This window comes from Tachysurus fulvidraco, chromosome 20, assembly GCF_022655615.1.
Source record: "Tachysurus fulvidraco isolate hzauxx_2018 chromosome 20, HZAU_PFXX_2.0, whole genome shotgun sequence".
Taxonomy (NCBI): domain Eukaryota; kingdom Metazoa; phylum Chordata; class Actinopteri; order Siluriformes; family Bagridae; genus Tachysurus; species Tachysurus fulvidraco.
The window spans coordinates 1,276,268-1,298,799 of NC_062537.1; the positions used below are offsets into that span (position 1 = coordinate 1,276,268).

The following is a 22,532-nucleotide window of genomic DNA, read 5'->3' on the forward strand; positions in this document are numbered from 1 at the left end:
TCTGTACAGTACCAGACAGAACCGGTTCACCTCCATCCATAGCAGTTAATAATAATGTAAGCTTTTCCTGCTTTTCTCTGTCGAGTGGTTTTTGTAAAATCATTTCAACGGGTTTCCCACCACCTGCGTGGTTTTGTAAATCTAATACAAAATGATCTGTAGGTTTAAGTGAGTAGCTTTGAAGTCCGTTGGTACCGACGTCCGCATCCATTGCTCTCTCTAACATAAATCTCGCTCCCGGTACAGCCGACTCGCTTATTTCAAAACGAATTTCTTCTGTCGTGAAAAATGGCGCATTGTCATTAATATCCGTGATTTCTACAGTAATTGTATACCGCTCCATCGGGCTTTCGAGAATCATTTGTAGATGTAAAGCACACGGAGTCTTTTTCGCACAAAGCGACTCTCGGTCTATTTTCTCTTTAATGAGAAGCGAGCCCCTCTCCCTGTTCAGTTCTATATATTCCATGCTGTCCACCGTATAAATGCGCGCTTTCCCCGATTTCAGTCTTTTAATATCCAAACCCAAATCCTGAGCAATATTTCCAACCTTCGAGCCTTTCACCATTTCCTCCGGTATGGAGTAGCTAACCTGCGCGAGCACGGAGTGAGAAGAAAGGGCGATGAAAAACAATACCGTGTGCCACAACACTGCGTCTGCCATTTTCCCGGCGGTACAGAAGATCCGCAGAAATAAAATCCTAGTTCAGTTTGAAAATCTTTGATATCCGTACACATCCACAAAAAAAATCCACGCTATGTTTTTGGGAAACGCCTTTAAGAAACAAATGTTCAACACCGTGTGCGCAAATACTATTCTACCGCGAAGCTTTTCTTTCTCTGGTATGAGGTATTCTAGGGCTGGGTATGGGACACAACCGTGCAAAATCAAAGCTTCCTTGATGAACAGCGGCCCATTGAGTCAAAATAAAGCATTACACATTGCTTTAATAAGTTTTAAACATGCATATGGCAAAACGTTTAAATTAATCAAAAGCAAGGTTTTTTTTTCTGCAGAAGGATATGCTAATTTTTATGTAATTCATTTAATTAAAAAAAAAGATTTTGCGTTTTCAGGAAGAACATCATTACGTTTTTACTTTGTGAATATCTTCTAAACATCTCATTGTCTTATTTCAGTGAAGAATAAATCATTTCAGGTGTTGTTAAGGTGATAAAAATATCTGTGTAAAATTTGCTACCATCAAATGAGGCGGAGTTGACAGCACGTGCATAAAGAATTCTGATCGACATAAAGATTTTTTGCCGCATAAGATCTATACCTTTTTAAAAATCCAAATAGGTATTAGGCCTAAGTTCAGTATGGCGAGTTGTGTCGCTGTCCGGATCAAATGGTTCTGAAATGATCTTACACTACAGTACAAAGAGAAAATCTTTTTAAAATATAACAAACACCATGTTATTATTTAGCTATTTCCTCTTTGATGGAGTCTATTTCTAAACAATACACAAGCCACCAGATCCATTTTTGTATTCATATTTTAAAGTGTAACATGTTATGTCCGTGTAAAATATCATCATACTCTCCCGTTGTCATACTATAAAAGTACGGGTTTTACAGTAATTTGTAGACATGTCTAAGTTTAATTTAATAAAAATATCGCTAATATTCTTTAAGCACGTCTTCACATTCCTGAAATAGTCTTTTGCTCTTCTTAAAAGATGTGTGGACAAAATTGATCTTGTGCAGTTAACATATAGAAAAACATAAAATGAGTGTTTTTTTTCATGATAACTGGATAACTTGCAAAATTGTTTGATGTTTTAAAAAAAATCAGATCAATATTTTGTAAAACACTTAGTTACTTGTGTTGTGATGAAGAGTTTAACATCACCAGAAAAAGTGCACATATACAGAACAGAGTACTGATCAGTGTAGGTTAATGGACTCTTGTCCTAAACAGTTTAAAAAGTAGCAATAAGAAAATGATCACGTATATTATTATGTCACATCTGCAGGTTGTTCACTATATAAATGCTTTACTACGGTATCAAAGCTATAAATATCCCTTACCAAATCTGGAGAATCAGCATCATGTAGAAAATTTTCCTTCATTGCTCGCTGCATAGTTTCAGTAAAACTGCGGTCCATGACTAAAACACTCTGTCCTCCGAGTGTAGAATATTTACAGTCACTCTTCCTCGAGTCAGTCGTCATACAAGCATCATAATTATACATGTGTGGCAGAGTTCCAGTAACTCCTGTGTCTGTGTAACCGGGTGGATAGTACGGAATAACTGGGAGATTGGACTGATAGAAGATGCGCGATTGTCTCCACCTGTAGATCTTTACTGAGATTATAACTACTACAGTCGTGATGAAAAGGAAAGAAACAGCAGCTAATGCTAACACTAAATAAAAGGTGAGGTCGTCATTATATTGTTTGTTGTGCGTAAGGTCTGTGAACTCTGAGAGCATTTCAGGGAAAGTGTCCGCTACAGCTACATTGATGTTAACTACAGCTGAGCGAGACGGCTGTCCGTTATCCTCCACAACTACAGTGAGCTTTTGTTTCACGGCATCTTTATCTGTGACCTGACGCACAGTTCGTATCTCTCCATTCTGCGCTCCCACTTCAAACAGCGCCCTGTCTGTGGCTTTCTGGAGTTTGTAGGAGAGCCAGGAGTTCTGTCCAGAGTCCACATCAACAGCCACCACTTTAGTGACCAGATAACCCACATCTGCTGAACGAGGCACAATCTCAGCCACCACAGAGCCACCTGTCTGTACTGGGTAGAGGACCTGAGGAGCGTTGTCGTTCTGATCTTGGACTGTAATTTTTACTGTCACGTTACTACTGAGTGGAGGGGAGCCGCCGTCCTGTGCTCTGACGTGGAAATGGAAGTCCTTTAACTGCTCGTAGTCGAAAGAGCGCACAGCGTTAATGACTCCACTATCAGCGCTGACTGACACATACGATGACACAGGAAGTCCATTGACGGTGCTCTCTTCTAAAATATAAGACACTCGAGCATTCTGGTTGTAGTCTGCATCACTGGCCTTCACTGTGAATATAGAGAGACCTGGTGTGTTGTTCTCCACCACAGAGGCCTCATAATTATTTCTCTCAAAAACAGGTGCGTTGTCATTAACATCTGATATGTGTAAACGGAGAGAAGTGCTGCTGGACAGTGAGGGAACTCCTTCATCTGAACAAGTCACAGTGATGTTATACTCAGCTTCTCTCTCTCTGTCTAATTCCTGATCTGTCTTCAGTGTAAAAACTGTGTTAGATGGAGATGTGATAGAAAATGGAATTTTATCATCGATTCCACAGTGAACTTTGCCATTTGTCTCAGAATCTGGGTCATTTACATTAATCATTGCAACAATATTTCCTATTTGTGAGTTTTCTGTTATGGAACTGGCCATAGATAGAATAGTAAGAGTTGGTCTATTGTCGTTTATGTCCAACACATCAACAATTACCTTACATGAATCTGAGAGACCACCTTGATCCCTGGCTTGAATGTCAAGTTGATAATGAGTTTCAGTTTCATAGTCAATTTGTCCTTTTAGTGTTATTTCACCATTAGCTTCATTTATGTTAAATAGATCTCTCACAGTCTTATCTGTGCTTGAAATATAATAAGTCACCTGTCCATTTGTTCCTTCATCAGCATCAGATGCACTCACGGTGGTCAATTTAGTGCCTTTTGGTGAATTTTCGAATACTGAAGCTTTATATACCTTTTGTGTAAAGACAGGAGCATTATCATTAACATCTAACACAGTGACGTGTATCTGTACAGTACCAGACATCACTGGCTCGCCTCCATCTATGGCAGTTAATAATAATATAAGTTTTTCCTGCTTTTCTCTATCGAGCGTTTTTTGTAAAATCATCTCTACATTTTTACCTCCGTCTCCATGAGTTTCCAATTCTAAAACGAAATGATCTGTCGGTTTAAGGGAGTAGGTCTGAAGGCCGTTGGTACCGACGTCCGCATCCATTGCTCTCTCTAACATAAATCTCGCTCCCGGTAAAGCCGACTCGCTTATTTCAATCCTGATTTCTTCCGTCTGGAAAAACGGAGCATTGTCATTTATGTCCGTGATTTCTACAGTAATTGTATACAATTCCATCGGGTTTTCAAGAATCATTTGGATATGTAGAGCACACGGAGTCTTTGTTGCGCAAAGCGACTCTCTATCTATTTTTTCCTTCGTGAAGAGCATTCCTCTCTCTTTATTTAACGCAATATATTCCGTGCTGTCCACCGTATGAACGCGGGCCTTCCCGGAAATTAACCTGTTTATATCCAAACCCAAATCCTGAGCAATATTTCCAACCATTGAGCCTTTCGCCATTTCCTCCGGTATGGAGTAGCTGACCTGCGCAAGCACGGAGCGAGAAGAAAGGACGATGAAAAACAATACCGTGTGCAACATCACTGCCATTTTCTCCGCGTCGCCGGAGATCCTCAGAACGACAAATGCTACCCAGGATTAATATTCTGGCAACGAGTGTAAATATTCCGTCAACCCGTTTACAAGACTTATAAAATGAGAAAAAAGATTCCGATAACCGCGCACACGTAAATGAGACGCCAAATAAAACCCTTTCTTTCTCTCTGGTCTAGGAGTTGCTGTGGCTGGGTGTGAGGCATTAACGCGAAAAATCGACGTTTCCTTAATACACAGCGGCCCTATGAGTCAAATGCAAGTACTGCAGACGGATCTGATCACCTGATTAAGACATAATTAGAAATTGCATTCATGTGTTTATATGCGCATTAATAAAAGAAATTGTATGCTGACGAAATCGTGATCATCACAGAACAGAAAACTAAAAATATTTTTCTGTTATTTTCTTTTCATCTGTTTTAATATACCAGTTAATTTTATCCTTACTTTGGCCAATAAATAAATAAATTAACACATAAATAAAACAACCTGAATTAGAATGTAAATTTCTAGTAAATGTCTGTGGGAGAAAAAAAATAGCAATACGAATGACAAAATTTTCACAATACCTTATAATTAAATAGAAAGAAAAATAAAAAATAAAAACAAACAAAAGCACCACAGGAAGTACATCGACTATCCTATAGTAAGCCCATTAAAAAAAACTGAAAAAAAAAAGAAACGTCATGGGAAATTGTCTCCAAAACAAGTGACGTTAAAAATGAGTACACTACAGTCTACCAGAAAATGTCTGTCATTAGCAAGTATTTGCATTCTGCAGGGGATTAAAAGCGATAATCAGCAATAAAATATTTTACCATACATGGTGTTTCTTTTTAAAGCAAGTCCGAATTTATGTTGTTTCTAATTACCGTAGATAATTAATAGTGTCGGGTGAGACTATGTAATAACAAGGCCTTACCATTTCAGGAGATTCAGAATTTTCCAGATCACATTGTTTCATCGCGCGCTGCATAGTTTCTGTAAAACTGCGGTCCATGACTAACACACTCTGTCCTCCAAGTGTAGAATATTTACAGTCACTCTTCCTCGAGTCAGTCGTCATACAAGTATCATAATTATACATGTGCGGCAGAGTTCCAGTAACTCCTGTGTCTGTGTAACCGGGTGGATAGTACGGAATAACTGGGAGATTGGACTGATAGAAGATGCGCGATTGTCTCCACCTGTAGATCTTTACTGAGATTATAACTACTACAGTCGTGATGAAAAGGAAAGAAACAGCAGCTAATGCTAACACCAAATAAAAGGTGAGGTCGTCATTATATTGTTTGTTGTGCGTAAAGTCCGTGAACTCTGAGAGCATTTCAGGGAAAGTGTCCGCTACAGCTACATTGATGTTAACTACAGCTGAGCGAGACGGCTGTCCGTTATCCTCCACAACTACAGTGAGCTTTTGTTTCACGGCATCTTTATCGGTGACCTGACGCACAGTTCGTATCTCTCCATTCTGCGCTCCCACTTCAAACAGCGCCCTGTCTGTGGCTTTCTGGAGTTTGTAGGAGAGCCAGGCGTTCTGTCCAGAGTCCACATCAACAGCCACCACTTTAGTGACAAGATAACCCACATCTGCTGAACGAGGCACAATCTCAGCCACCACAGAGCCACCTGTCTGTACTGGGTAGAGGACCTGAGGAGCGTTGTCGTTCTGATCTTGGACTGTAATTTTTACTGTCACGTTACTACTGAGTGGAGGGGAGCCTCCGTCCTGCGCTCTGACGCGGAAATGGAAGTCCTTTAACTGCTCGTAGTCGAAAGAGCGCACGGCGTTAATGACTCCACTATCAGCACTAACTGACACATACGATGACACAGGAAGTCCATTGACGGTGCTCTCTTCTAAAATATAAGACACTCGAGCATTCTGGTTGTAGTCTGCGTCACTGGCCTTCACTGTGAATATAGAGAGACCTGGTGTGTTGTTCTCCACCACAGAGGCCTCATAATTATTTCTCTCAAAAACAGGTGCGTTGTCATTAACATCTAATATGTGTAAACGGAGAGAAGTGCTGCTGGACAGTGAGGGAACTCCTTCATCAGAGCAAGTCACAGTGATGTTATACTCAGCTTCTCTCTCTCTGTCTAATTCATGATCTGTGTGCAAGCTAAAAAAATTATTGGATGAAGATGTTATAATAAACGGAATATTATCAGTAATAAAACACTGAACTTTTCCATTTTCACCTGAATCCGGATCATTTACGTTGATCATTGCAACAACTGTCCCAGAAGGAGATTCCTCTGTTATTGAACTGGCCATAGACAAAACAGTGATGGCGGGTTTATTATCGTTTATATCCAACACATCAATTATTACTTTACATGAGTCCGATAGACCTCCTTGGTCCCTGGCTTGTACATCAAGTTCATAATGGCTTGTTTTTTCAAAGTCAGCCTGTCCTTTTAACGTTAACTCTCCGCTATTCGCGTTTATAATAAACATTTCATTCACTTCTTCTTCATTGGTGGAAATATAATAAGTGACCTGTCCATTTGTTCCTTCGTCAGCATCAGATGCGCTAACTGCCGTCAATTTCGTGCCTTTCGGTCTGTTTTCGTACAATGAGGCTTTATATTCTTTCTGCGTAAAGACAGGAGCGTTATCATTAGCATCTAGAACAGTGACGTGTATCTGTACAGTACCAGACAGAACCGGTTCACCTCCATCCATAGCAGTTAATAATAATGTAAGCTTTTCCTGCTTTTCTCTGTCGAGTGGTTTTTGTAAAATCATTTCAACGGGTTTCCCACCACCTGCGTGGTTTTGTAAATCTAACACAAAATGATCTGTAGGTTTAAGTGAGTAGCTTTGAAGTCCGTTGGTACCGACGTCCGCATCCATTGCTCTCTCTAACATGAATCTCGCTCCCGGTACAGCCGACTCGCTTATTTCAAAACGAATTTCTTCCTTCTGGAAAAATGGCGCATTGTCATTAATATCCGTGATTTCTACAGTAATTGTATACCGCTCCATCGGGCTTTCTAGAATCATTTGTAGATGTAAAGCACACGGAGTCTTTTTCGCACAAAGCGACTCTCGGTCTATTTTCTCTTTAATGAGAAGCGAGCCCCTCTCCCTGTTCAGTTCTATATATTCCATGCTGTCCACCGTATAAATGCGCGCTTTCCCCGATTTCAGTCTTTTAATATCCAAACCCAAATCCTGAGCAATATTTCCAACCTTCGAGCCTTTCACCATTTCCTCCGGTATGGAGTAGCTAACCTGCGCGAGCACAGAGCGAGAAGAAAGGACGATGAAAAACAATACCGTGTGCCACAACACTGCGTCTGCCATTTTCCCGGCGGTACAGAAGATCCGCAGAAATAAAATCCTAGTTCAGTTTGAAAATCTTTGATATCCGTACACATCCACAAAAAAATCCGCGCTATGTTTTTTAGGAAACGCCTTTTAGAAACAAATGTTCAACACCGTGTGCGCAAATACTATCCTACAGTGAAGCTTTTCTTTCTTTGGTATGAGGTTTTCTAGGGCTGGGTATGGGACACAACCGCGCAAAATAAAAGCTTCCTTGATAAACAGCGGCCCTTTGAGTCAAAATCAAGCATTACACATTGATTTAATATGAGTTATAAACCTGCATATCAAAAAACGTTTAAATTTATCAATAACAACAGCTTTTTTCTGTCAGAAGGTTATACTTTTTTCCTCATTTAATTTAAGTAAATGACATTGCGTTGCCATGAAGCACATCATTATGTTTCTGGTCTGTAAATATCTTCTAAACATCTCATTGTCTTATTTCACCAAAGAATAAATAATTTCAGGTGTAACAATATCTGTGTAAAATTTGCTACCATCACATGAGGTGGAGTTGACATCACGTGCATAAAGAATTCTGATCTACATAAAGATTTTTTACCACAAAAAATCTATAACTTTATAGAAATCCAAATAGGTATTAGGCCTTAGTTCAGTATGGCTAGTTGTGTTGCTGTCCAGATCAAATGGTTCTGAAATGATCTTACTCTAAGAATAAAAAAATCAGTTTAAAATTTAACAAACCATGTAATTATTTAGCTATTTACTTTTTGATGGAATTTATTTAACAGCAATACACAAGCCACCAGATCCATTAAACATTGATGCATTAACTTAACATAAAAGCGGTTTTGTATTCATATTATAAAAACTGCATTGTGTCTATGTAAATCTCATCATACCCTCCTGACGTCATCGTTTACGAGTACTGGTTTTACACTAATCTGTATACGTGTCCGAGTTAAATTTAATAGACAATTTATAAATTTTATTTAATCATGTTTTCACATTTGTGAAATACTTTTTGCTCTTTTAAAAGAATTGTGTGGACTTTGTTGTATTAACACATAAAAGAACTGGAAACAATAGAACAAATGACAAGAAATACTGTTCAATGTAAAATATTAGACAAGGTCTGTGATTTTTTTTATGAAAAGTGGTTGTTTGGTGTTTAAAAAAAAATCAGATAAATATTTTGTAACTGACTGAGATACCTGTGTTGTGTCGAAGAAACTGACCTCGCTAAATAAATGCACATTTACAAAACAGAATACTGATCAGTCTAGTTTAACAGACTCTTATCCTTTCAAGTATAAAATGTAACAGTAAGATAATCATTGTGTAAATCATTGTGTCAGATCTGCAGGTTGTTCACTATATATGCTTGACTAAAGTATCAAAGCTATAAATATCCCTTACCAAATCTGGAGAATCAGCATCATGTAGAAGATTATTTTCCTTCATTGCTCGCTGCATAGTTTCAGTAAAACTGCGGTCCATGACTAAAACACTCTGTCCTCCGAGTGTAGAATATTTACAGTCACTCTTCCTCGAGTCATTCGTCATACAAGCATCATAATTATACATGTGTGGCAGAGTTCCAGTAACTCCTGTGTCTGTGTAACCGGGTGGATAGTACGGAATAACTGGGAGATTGGACTGATAGAAGATGCGTGATTGTCTCCACCTGTAGATCTTTACTGAGATTATAACTACTACAGTCGTGATGAAAAGGAAAGAAACAGCAGCTAATGCTAACACCAAATAAAAGGTGAGGTCATCATTATATTGTTTTTGGTGAGTAAGTTCCGTGAACTCTGAGAGCATTTCAGGGAAAGTGTCCGCTACAGCTACATTGATGTTAACTAGAGCTGAGCGAGACGGCTGTCCGTTATCCTCCACAACTACAGTGAGCTTTTGTTTCACGGCATCTTTATCGGTGACCTGACGCACAGTTCGTATCTCTCCATTCTGCGCTCCCACTTCAAACAGCGCCCTGTCTGTGGCTTTCTGGAGTTTGTAGGAGAGCCAGGCGTTCTGTCCAGAGTCCACATCAACAGCCACCACTTTAGTGACCAGATAACCCACATCGGCTGAACGCGGCACAATCTCAGCCACCACAGAGCCACCGGTCTGTACTGGGTAGAGGACCTGAGGAGCGTTGTCGTTCTGATCTTGGACTGTAATTTTTACTGTCACGTTACTACTGAGTGGAGGGGAGCCTCCATCCTGTGCTCCGACACGGAAATGGAAGTCCTTTAACTGCTCGTAGTCGAAAGAGCGCACGGCGTTAATGACTCCACTATCAGCGCTGACTGATACATACGATGACACAGGAAGTCCATTGACGGTGCTCTCTTCTAAAATATAAGACACTCGAGCATTCTGGTTGTAGTCTGCATCACTGGCCTTCACTGTGAATATAGAGAGACCTGGTGTGTTGTTCTCCACCACATAGGCCTCGTAATTATTTCTCTCAAAAACAGGTGCGTTGTCATTAACATCTGATATGTGTAAACGGAGAGAAGTGCTGCTGGACAGTGAGGGAACTCCTTCATCAGAGCAAGTCACAGTGATGTTATACTCAGCTTCTCTCTCTCTGTCTAATTCCTGATCTGTGCGCAGGCTAAAGAAATTACTAGACGGTGATGTGATAGTAAATGGGACATTTTCATTTACATTACAGTGAACTTGTCCATTAGCACCTGAATCTGGATCATTTACTTTGATCATTGCTATAACTGTGCCTGAATGAGACTCTTCTGATATAGAATTAGACATAGAGAGAATAGTGATGACTGGTTTATTATCATTTATATCCACTACATCAATCATAACTTTACAGGAATCAGAGAGTCCTCCTTGATCCTTTGCTTGAATATGAAGTTGAAAGTTGTTAGATTTTTCATAGTCAATCTGCCCATTCAATGTTATTTCGCCATTATTTTGATTTATAATAAATACATCTTTTACAGTTTTATCTGTGTTTGAAATGTAATAAGTCACCTGTCCATTTGTTCCTTCATCAGCATCAGCTGCACTCACGGTTGTCAATTTAGTTCCTTTCGGTGAGTTTTCAACGATTGATGCTTTATATTTTTTTTCCTGAAAAACCGGAGCGTTATCATTAGCATCTAGAACAGTGACGTGTATCTGTACTGTGCCAGACATCACTGGCTCGCCTCCATCTATGGCAGTTAATAATAATGTAAGTTCTTTCTGCTTTTCTCTATCGAGTGTTTTTTGTAAAATCATCTCTACATTTTTACCCCCGTCTGCATGATTTTGCAGTTCTAACACAAAATGATCTGTCGGTTTAAGTGAGTAGCTCTGAAGTCCGTTGGTACCGACGTCCGCATCCATTGCTCTCTCTAACATGAATCTCGCTCCCGTCACAGCCGACTCGCTTATTTCAATCCTGATTTCCTCCGTTTGAAAAAACGGGGCATTGTCATTAATATCCGTGATTTCTACAGTAATTGTGTACATTTCCATCGGATTCTCAAGTATCATTTGGAGATGTAAAGCGCATAGTGTCGCTTTAGCGCACAAAGACTCCCGGTCTATTTTTTCTTTTATAAGCAGCATACCTCTTTCTCTATTCAGCTCGATGTATTCCGTGGTATCTCCGGATAATGCACGCGCTTTTCCAGATTTTAGTCTTTTCAAATCTAACCCCAAATCCTGAGCAATATTTCCAACCATCGAGCCTTTCGCCATTTCCTCCGGTATGGAGTAGCTGACCTGCCCGAGCACGGAGCGAGAAGAAAGGACGATGAAAAACAATACCGTGTGCCACATCGCCGCAGCGTCTGTACAAAAGTCCTCCTAAAACGAACTCCTGTTATAATCCTTATAATCAGCAGTCATTCAGTTTAAGTCAGGAATGAACTTCTCTTAAAATATTCGTTGAATTTAATACCCCACGTCTGCACCAATGCAGCAAATGTACGGCTTTTCTTTCTTTGATTATTCAGGATGGTATGGGCGAGTCTGGGGCGGATATGGAAGGATTACGAGCATCCTTAGTATATAGCGGCCCTCTGAGTAAAAAACGGAGAACTACATCACCAACCATCACACACCGCTGCACAACCGGTGACCAGTTTATTAAAGTGTAATTTGTCTGTATAAAGCGCTTTTAATCATCATGATATGTCTAAATATACGGATCTGTTTACAAGCACTTAGACCAAAAAAGAAAAAAAAAATCGGGACGCACTGTATATTAAATATAATACCAATCAATGTCAGGATCCAGCCCGGACTTTTTCCATGTGCCTTTTGTTTACGTTCGGTGTTCACGTGTATGCCCCGCCTTTGTCTATTCTTTCCCGCCTCTGCACACCTGTCCCTTATATGTCTCATAATCTTTAGTATTCAGCTGTGCCAAGTTGCCTTTATTAGCGCGGAATCATTGTCTGCGTAATGTCTCTGTATTGTCTTCGTGGTGTGTGTTGTGATTTTTGAGTTTCGGTTTTGGTTATGTTTAATAAATCTCTTTTTTTTTTGTTATACTGCATTTGGGTCTGTATTTAACCCCGGTTCTCTGACAGTCAATGCTAGAAAAGGAAAAAAAAATGCTTGAATCTTGACTGGTGTATTGGTTTACAGCTGAATATGTACTGTATTTCTACCTTACAGTTTATATACAAACACATCATTTAATTCATTGCACTATGCATTAATATCAGATCAACTGAGTCTCAGTCACAAATTTAAAATGATACACCATAATTCATGCTTTAGTGTTTTCATCAATGATGACATGCTGTGCATTGTTATGCTTCACAAAGTCAACACTTGTGCTTTATTTTTTATTTAAGGCAAACTGCTGACACTCTCAATGGATTGACTGTGAGCAGCTCATGTACTCAGTTCTAATGATACAAACCGTTATTGAAAGAATTATAAGAAAAATTCTCTCCTCGGGATGGAAAAGGGGATAATAAATAAATAGTATTTAGGTAATGAAATACAAATTCACTTCCTAAATACACTGACTAAAATCTGTTTAGAATTCCTGGCAATTTAAGATAATACTTCTAAAGTTTTTTATGGTTTTGAAATACTGAAGTTAAAGTAAAGAACATATGATTAATGTACAATTGTTATTCATAAAGTAGTTTCCAATATTTAAATTGAAGTTCATACATTATAATACCCTAATCCATATAGTGATGTAGAAACAGACATGTTCATGAAATAAATGGACATTTATAAAGCACTATAGACTTTCATTTTAGAATAGACAATAATAGCACAGGGGAAAGATAATGTACAGCAAAGATGACAAATTATTTTGGGGGTATAAAAATTTGATATATGATCAAAGCTACAAAGAAGCCCTTACCAATTCTGGAGATTCAGGTTCATTTAGAAGGTTAGTAGCCTTCATCGCATGCTGCATGGTCTGTGCAAAACTTGGGTCCATGACTAAAACACTCTGTCCTCCGAGTGTAGAATATTTACAGTCACTCTTTCTCGAGTCAGTCGTCATACAAGCATCATAATTATACATGTGCGGCAGAGTTCCAGTAACTCCTGTGTCTGTGTAACCGGGTGGATAGTACGGAATAACTGGGAGATTGGACTGATAGAAGATGCGCGATTGTCTCCACCTGTAGATCTTTACTGAGATTATAACTACTACAGTCGTGATGAAAAGGAAAGAAACAGCAGCTAATGCTAACACTAAATAAAAGGTGGGGTCGTCATTATACTGTTTGTGATGCGTAAGGTCTGTGAACTCTGAGAGCATTTCAGGGAAAGTGTCCGCTACAGCTACATTGATGTTAACTACAGCTGAGCGAGACGGCTGTCCGTTATCCTCCACAACTACAGTGAGCTTTTGTTTCACGGCATCTTTATCGGTGACCTGACGCACAGTTCGTATCTCTCCATTCTGCGCTCCCACTTCAAACAGTGCCCTGTCTGTGGCTTTCTGGAGTTTGTAGGAGAGCCAGGAGTTCTGTCCAGAGTCCACATCAACAGCTACCACTTTAGTGACCAGATAACCCACATCTGCTGAACGTGGCACAATCTCAGCCACCACAGAGCCACCGGTCTGTACTGGGTAGAGGACCTGAGGAGCGTTGTCGTTCTGATCTTGGACTGTAATTTTTACTGTCACGTTACTACTGAGTGGAGGGGAGCCTCCGTCCTGTGCTCTGACACGGAAATGGAAGTCCTTTAACTGCTCGTAGTCGAAAGAGCGCACAGCGTTAATGACTCCACTTTCAGCACTGACTGACACATACGATGACACAGGAAGTCCATTGATGGTGCTCTCTTCTAAAATATAAGACACTCGAGCATTCTGGTTGTAGTCTGCATCACTGGCTTTCACTGTGAATATAGAGAGACCTGGTGTGTTGTTCTCCACCACATAGGCCTCATATTTATTTCTCTCAAAAACAGGTGCGTTGTCATTAACATCTGATATGTGTAAACGGAGAGAAGTGCTGCTGGACAGTGAGGGAACTCCTTCATCAGAGCAAGTCACAGTGATGTTATACTCAGCTTCTCTCTCTCTGTCTAATTCATGATCTGTGCGCAGGCTAAAGAAATTTTTAGATGCTGATGTGATAGCAAAAGGAATATTATCACTAATAGTACATTGAACTTTACCATTTGCATCTGAATCAGGATCATTTACTTTCATCATTGCTACAATAGTGCCAGAAGAGGATTCTTCTGATATTGAGTTAGACATAGACAGAACAGTTATAGCCGGTTTATTGTCATTTATGTCCAACACATCAATAATTATTTTACATGAATCAGATAGTCCTCCGTTATCTTTAGCTTGAATTTCAAGCTGGTAATTGTTTGCTTTTTCAAAGTCAACCTGTCCATTTAATATTACCTCACCAGTATGTTGAACGACAGTAAATAAATCTAACAAACTATCCATTGTTTTTGACAAATAGTATGCCACCTGACCGTTAGAGCCTTCATCTGCGTCAGTGGCGCTAACGGTAAATAATTTACTTCCTTTACTTGCGTTTTCTATTAATGTTGTCCTGTAGATTTTCTGTGTAAATACAGGAGCGTTATCATTAACGTCTAGAACAGTAACGTGTATCTGTACAGTACCAGACAGAACCGGTTCACCTCCATCCATAGCAGTTAGTAACAAAGTAAATGTTTCTTCTTTTTCTCTATCAAGGCTTTTTTGTAAAATCATTTCAACACTTCTGTCACCGTCTGCGTTGTTTTGTAAATCTAACACAAAATGATCTGTCGGTTTAAGTGAGTAGCTCTGAAGTCCGTTGGTACCGACGTCCGCATCCATTGCTCTCTCTAACACAAATCTTACACCCGGCACAGCCGACTCGCTTATTTCAAAGCGAATTTCCTCTGTCTGGAAAAATGGCGCATTATCATTAATATCCGTTATTTCCACCGTAACCGTGTACATTTCCATCGGATTTTCAAGTATCATTTGAAGATGTAACGCGCAAGGTATTGTTTTAGCGCACAAAGACTCCCGATCTATTTTTTCTTTCAAATGAAGCAACCCTCTTTCTCTATTCAGCTCGATGTATTCCGTGGTATCTCCGGAAAATAAACGCGCTTTTCCAGATTTCAGTCTTTTCAAATCTAATCCCAAATCCTGAGCAATATTTCCAACCATCGAGCCTTTCGCCATTTCCTCCGGTATGGAGTAGCTGACCTGCCCGAGCACGGAGCGAGAAGAAAGGACGATGAAAAACAATACCGTGTGCCACATCGCCGCTGCGTTTGTACAGAAGACCCAAATGTTATCAGATGAAAAATTCCATATACTTAGTGATCGAGAGCAAATACTAAAACTGAGTGTTCTAAAAAAATATGTCGAACAAAACCCTTCAAGGCTCCGGAGATGGCGAGAACGAGACGCTTTTCTTTCTTTGATGATTCGTCATTCAGTGGGCGAGTCTGAGGCGGAAACGTTGGATTACGCGCACCGGAGGTAAACAGCGGCCCTCTGAGTTAGCAGCTGAGAATAACTCATCTTAAATAGCATTATTTACATTTTCGTTGATAATATTAAAGTATTAATTAATATCTGTTTCAGCAAAGTAAAAAATTAATTATTATTATTATTGTTATTATTATTGTTATTGTTATTGTTATTATTATTATTATTATTATTATTATTATTATTATTATTACTAATAATATTATTTCTTTCTTTATTTTTTTACTATTATATTGTACTATATATTACGAACGCCTAAGATAACCATCCCATTAATCAAGTGATGTCAAACACATAACCCTCGTCTAGTATTTTCCCCGGTCTGTATTTTCACTTTCTGTGCAGAATCTGTAGATACTTACTATTATTACTTTCATTATTACTTATTTATTTACGCTACAACTCTGATGACATAAAGTTTATGGATATGTTTAGTGTTATGCAGAAAGACGATCATTTATACAACCACACGTACATTAGTTTAACAAACTTTCAAAAAGGAGGTACGTAAATACTGCAATATCTTTACATATACTCATTGAACGTTTTTTACTTAATAGCACTCTGGACAAAGTACGTTTCAAAAACTGCAATTTAGGCCTCAACGATTACAATTATACATGCACGTGATATGTTTGCTTTTATATATTTGCATGACATGGGGGAAAGCAATATGATTGTAACAAGCCCTTACCAACTCTGGAGAATCAGGATCTTCAAGAAGATTATTTTCTCTCATCGCGCGCTGCATAGTTTCTGTAAAACTGCGGTCCATGACTAAAACACTCTGTCCTCCAAGTGTAGAATATTTACAGTCACTTTTCCTCGAGTCAGTCGTCATACAAGCATCATAATTATACATGTGTGGCAGAGTTCCAGTAACTCCTGTGTCTGTGTAACCGGGTGGATAGTACGGAATAACTGGCAGATTGGACTGATAGAAGATGCGCGATTGTCTCCACCTGTAGATCTTTACTGAGATTATAACTACTACAGTCATGATGAAAAGGAAAGAAACAGCAGCTAATGCTAACACTAAATAAAAGGTGAGGTCATCATTATATTGTTTGTTGTGCGTAAAGTCTGTGAACTCTGAGAGCATTTCAGGGAAAGTGTCCGCTACAGCTACATTGATGTTAACTACAGCTGAGCGAGACGGCTGTCCGTTATCCTCCACAACTACAGTGATCTTCTGTTTCACGGCATCTTTATCTGTGACCTGACGCACAGTTCGTATCTCTCCATTCTGCGCTCCCACTTCAAACAGCGCCCTGTCTGTGGCTTTCTGGAGTTTGTAGGAGAGCCAGGCGTTCTGTCCAGAGTCCACATCAACAGCCACCACTTTAGTGACCAGATAACCCACATCTGCTGAACGAGGCACAATCTCAGCCACCACAGAGCCACCGGTCTGTACTGGGTAGAGGACCTGAGGAGCGTTGTCGTTCTGATCTTGGACTGTAATTTTTACTGTCACGTTACTACTGAGTGGAGGGGAGCCTCCGTCCTGTGCTCTGACACGGAAATGGAAGTCCTTTAACTGCTCGTAGTCTAAAGAGCGCACGGCATTAATGACTCCACTATCAGCGCTGACTGATACATACGATGACACAGGAAGTCCATTGACGGTGCTCTCTTCTAAAATATAAGACACTCGAGCATTCTGGTTGTGGTCTGCGTCACTGGCCTTCACTGTGAATATAGAGAGACCTGGTGTGTTGTTCTCCACCACATAGGCCTCATAATTATTTCTCTCAAAAACAGGTGCGTTGTCATTAATATCTGATATGTGTAAACGGAGAGAAGTGCTGCTGGATAGTGAGGGAACTCCTTCATCAGAGCAAGTCACAGTGATGTTATACTCAGCTTCTCTCTCTCTGTCTAATTCCTGATCTGTAATCAAGCTAAAGAAATTATTGGAGGGTGAATTGATAGTAAAGGGAATATTATCATTAACAGTACAAATAACTCGTCCATTTGCACCTGAGTCCAGGTCATTAACTTTAATCATGGCAACCACAGTATTAGGTTTTGAATCTTCTGATATAGAACTAGACATAGAGACGATGATGATTGCTGGATTGTTATCGTTAATATCCAGCACATCAATAATGACCTTACATGTGTCAGAAAGTCCGCCTTGGTCTCTGGCCTGAATATCAAGCTGGTAAACGTTCGACTTTTCATAATCAATCTGACCGATTAATGTAACTTCACCATTTTGCTCATTTACATGAAACATATCAGCCAAAGAAATGTCCACTGCGTCAGAAATGTAATAAGACACATGACCGTTGGAGCCTTCATCCGCGTCAGAGGCGCTTACTGTTGTCAGTTTGCTGCCTTTTACTGCATTTTCTATTATTGTAGCTTTATAGACCTTTTGTGAAAATACAGGGGGGTTATCATTAGCATCAACTACCGTTATATATATTTGCATTGTTCCTGACAATCGCGACTCACCGCCATCAAACGCCGTCAACAACAAATTAATTTGTGCTTCCTTTTCTCGATCAAGGGGCTTTTGTAAAATCATCTCTATATTTTTTTCTCCGCCTGATTCTTTGTCCAACACAAAATTATCCGTGGGCTTAAGGGAATAGCTCTGAAGTCCGTTTATTCCAACATCCGGATCAGCAGCTTTACCGAGCACAAATCTGGCACCGATCATTGCTGACTCGCTTATTTCAAACCTCAATTCATTCTTTTGAAAATTAGGAGCATTGTCGTTTATATCCGTGATCTCCACTGTAACAGAATATAACTCCATCGGGTTTTCCAGAATCATTTGGAGATGAAGCGCGCAGGGAGTTATTTTTGCGCAAAGAGACTCCCGGTCTATTTTCTCTTTAATGAGAAGCAATCCGTTTTCTCTGTTTAGTTCGACATATTCCGTGCTCTCTCCTGAAAATATTCGCGCTTTCCCCGACTTCAGCCTTTTTAAATTCAAACCCAAATCCTGAGCAATGTTTCCGATCCTCGACCCTTTCTCCATTTCTTCGGGAATAGAATAAGTGATCTGTCCGCTCGCGCAGTCAGAACAAAAGAGGAAGAAAAGCAGGACCGTGTGCCACCACGCCATAGCGGATATTTCCTTCTTTGATACAAACGTCCTTTAACACAGTAATCGTATCATATACGTCAGATTTGTATAGCTATAGAGCAAAAATCTATATATTTCTTTTTTATTTACAGCGATTACACTCCTCCACTGTGTAGAGACTGGGCGTCAGAAAGCCCGTCCTCCTTTCTTTCTCACTGATAAAGATGGATGACGTGGGAGGGTTTGATGATTTAAACCCCAGTCTCAGTCCATCGCTGTTAAACAGCGGCCCTGTGAGTCAAATCTAAGAAGTACAAATAAATTCTATATAAGCGATATATTAAAAAGCTATAGCAAAAATACATTTTGATAAGAAGTCTCATCTCCTACAAGATAACAAATACCGAGTAAATAAAATAAAGTGTAATTTAACAATCTGTGGTTATTCTCCTAGTCCATTTTGATGACCATTTATTCACTAATTTGTGCTGGATTAGTTTGTTCGCTGGTATCTTAACGAACTCGCTTTTTGATGCACCTAAATAATTTACTGCATTGTTGTTTAATTGCTTCCTCATGTTCCACCTTTGTCAGTCCATACACATTTCATAAGTTTAGAGACCACACTAACAACATAATAGATTTAATGAACTTTACTGAAGTATTAATAACAATTTATTATTTTCATCATCATTTCTTGACTCTCTGTCAATGCCTCTTTGCTTGTTGCTGTATTTGTCTTGACACTTATGGATTAGCTGAGTAGGCATCCTAAATCAATTAATATACTAATCATTCCAGATAATTTACCTCAAGCGGTCCGCTTTGAAGTTCTCAGAGGACTAAAGACGCGCACCGAAGGAGAGAAACATTTCCATTGGCTCCAGTCTGCCGGTATTAATATCCCATTAAGTTTTATTATTATAATTACGCTACGTTTATTTGGATATTATATTGTAGACTATTGAGTGGATAAAATATTTAAAAAATCCTTTTAATTAAAAAAAAAAATATATATATATATATATATATATATATATATATATATATATATATATATATAAACCCTCCCCCCATCATTCAGAGGCGATGCTTCACCGTTGCTTTGAAAAGTGTATTGCGAGAACTCTCTCTGAACTACACGCCGACACACACACACACACACACACACACACACACACACACACACACACACACACACACGTCCAGATACAATAATGTATCATATTAATTTAAGTCAGCAACCCAGAAAAATTGTCACAAGCATTGATTAAAACAATGATGATAATAATCACATGAAAAAAAAAACGACTTAAATTCTGGACCTTTGGCAGTGAGGGGGGGTTCAATCGAACCACCTGAACCCCCCCTCCCCACCTACGGGCTTCATAGATGCCAGCAATAAGGAATTATCTTGCTTTCTCCACTGTCCCCACTCCTCCGCAGCCTCTTCCACCTCCTTCTTTAAATATCAACAACTCTTAACAAGTAAGTCATTCCTTATATGTGGTTAAACTGCCTTTGATTGTTTTATCAGTTTTCTAAAAGAACCAATAAAACAATCTAATTCTGACAAACACATTATCAATGAACGTATAATATAATTTAGCGTGTTGTAAATTATATAGTATGTGATAGGTTAGGGTATATGATAAGGTACGATCTATTATAATATTGTATGAAATGTTATAACTTGGATGTAACCATTCAGAATACAGAGTACAGTGATATGGCACTGTCCAACACAGTTAGGGCTGAAAACTAAAGTATGATTGTTAAATTAGTTTAAAGCTGATTCTTCAACATGGTCCCACTGCTTCAAATCTCTAGCATTTTGCATCACTGGCACGAAAACACACAAATCCACAACTTCTATGTAAGGTTGCATTTTAATAAAATAAAATAAAATAAAATGATCAGAATTCAACTAAAAGAAGGTATTTATCCATAAAACCTGTATTCTCTTCTTTGATTATGGCATGTACTTGTTGCAAATACATAAGAGGAACATTGGTAAATACATTTGGTATTTCTCTTATATTATGTAATCAAACGAGAATGTGTTCTCATGTTGGCCTTTGAGTTGCCTGTGTGTTTGTGTGTGCGTGTGTGTGTGTGTGTGTGTGTGTGTGTGTGTGTGTGTGTGTGTGTGTGTGTGTGTGTGTGTGAAAGAGATACAGAGAGAATTTGCCTGTTGCTATCTGACAAGAAGTGCTGAAAATCTTGCTATACCGAATAGCATGATATATTAAGAAAAAATACACTGCTCTAATCCAAGCTCAGTGTTCGACACATGATACTGATAGAATCCTTCACTACTAACAGAAAAGTTCAATATAACAGATGAAATGTTGATGAGCAGCATCAGCAAAGTGCATTTTTATCATTTGTGATCAAGATAACTGTAGTCATCCAAAATCTTCAGCTGACAATATATTATAGCTACATGCCGGTTTGACTGCACTCAGACAGGAGAGTGTCCAAAAAAGCATAAAGGTTTGTGGTAAGAAATTGTGACCAGAAGTCCTTACCATTTCAGGAGAATCAGCATCATCTAGAAAATTATTTTCCTTCATCGCGCGCTGCATAGTTTCTGTAAAACTGCGGTCCATGACTAAAACACTATGTCCTCCGAGTGTAGAATATTTACAGTCACTTTTCCTCGAGTCAGTCGTCATACAAGCATCATGATTATACATGTGCGGCAGAGTTCCAGTAACTCCTGTGTCTGTGTAACCGGGTGGATAGTACGGAATAACTGGGAGATTGGACTGATAGAAGATGCGCGATTGTCTCCACCTGTAGATCTTTACTGAGATTATAACTACTACAGTCGTGATGAAAAGGAAAGAAACAGCAGCTAATGCTAACACTAAATAAAAGGTGAGGTCGTCATTATATTGTTTGTGTTGCGTAAAGTCCGTGAACTCTGAGAGCATTTCAGGGAAAGTGTCCGCTACAGCTACATTGATGTTAACTACAGCTGAGCGAGACGGCTGTCCGTTATCCTCCACAACTACAGTGAGCTTCTGTTTCACGGCATCTTTATCGGTGACCTGACGCACAGTTCGTATCTCTCCATTCTGCGCTCCCACTTCAAACAGCGCCCTGTCTGTGGCTTTCTGGAGTTTGTAGGAGAGCCAGGCGTTCTGTCCAGAGTCCACATCAACAGCCACCACTTTAGTGACCAGATAACCCACATCTGCTGATCGAGGCACAATCTCAGCCACCACAGAGCCACCGGTCTGTACTGGGTAGAGGACCTGAGGAGCGTTGTCGTTCTGATCTTGGACTGTAATTTTTACTGTCACGTTACTACTGAGTGGAGGGGAGCCTCCATCCTGCGCTCTGACATGGAAATGGAAGTCCTTTAACTGCTCGTAGTCTAAAGAGCGCACTGCGTTAATGACTCCACTATCAGCGCTGACTGACACATACGATGACACAGGAAGTCCATTGACGGTGCTCTCTTCTAAAATATAAGACACTCGAGCATTCTGGTTGTAGTCTGCATCACTGGCCTTCACTGTGAATATAGAGAGACCTGGTGTGTTGTTCTCCACCACATAGGCCTCATAATTATTTCTCTCAAAAACAGGTGCGTTGTCATTAACATCTGATATGTGTAAACGGAGAGAAGTGCTGCTGGATAGTGAGGGAACTCCTTCATCAGAGCAAGTCACAGTGATGTTATACTCAGCTTCTCTCTCTCTGTCTAATTCCTGATCTGTAATCAAGCTAAAGAAATTATTGGAGGGTGAATTGATAGTAAAGGGAATATTATCATTAACAGTAC

General features: G+C 39.4%; 2 protein-coding genes across 2 annotated transcripts in view; both read right to left on the reverse strand.

Annotated features, from left to right (window-relative positions):
* LOC113650345 overlaps window positions 1-22,532 on the reverse strand; it is a 243,721-nt gene that overhangs the window by 50,143 nt on the left and 171,046 nt on the right. The gene's annotated exons all lie outside the window — the stretch shown is intronic.
* On the reverse strand, window positions 13,066-15,642 carry LOC113650316 (protocadherin gamma-A11-like). The gene has a single exon (XM_047805202.1). The coding sequence runs from the start codon at window positions 15,463-15,465 to the stop codon at window positions 13,066-13,068; it is 2,400 nt and encodes a 799-aa protein (XP_047661158.1). The 5' UTR covers window positions 15,466-15,642.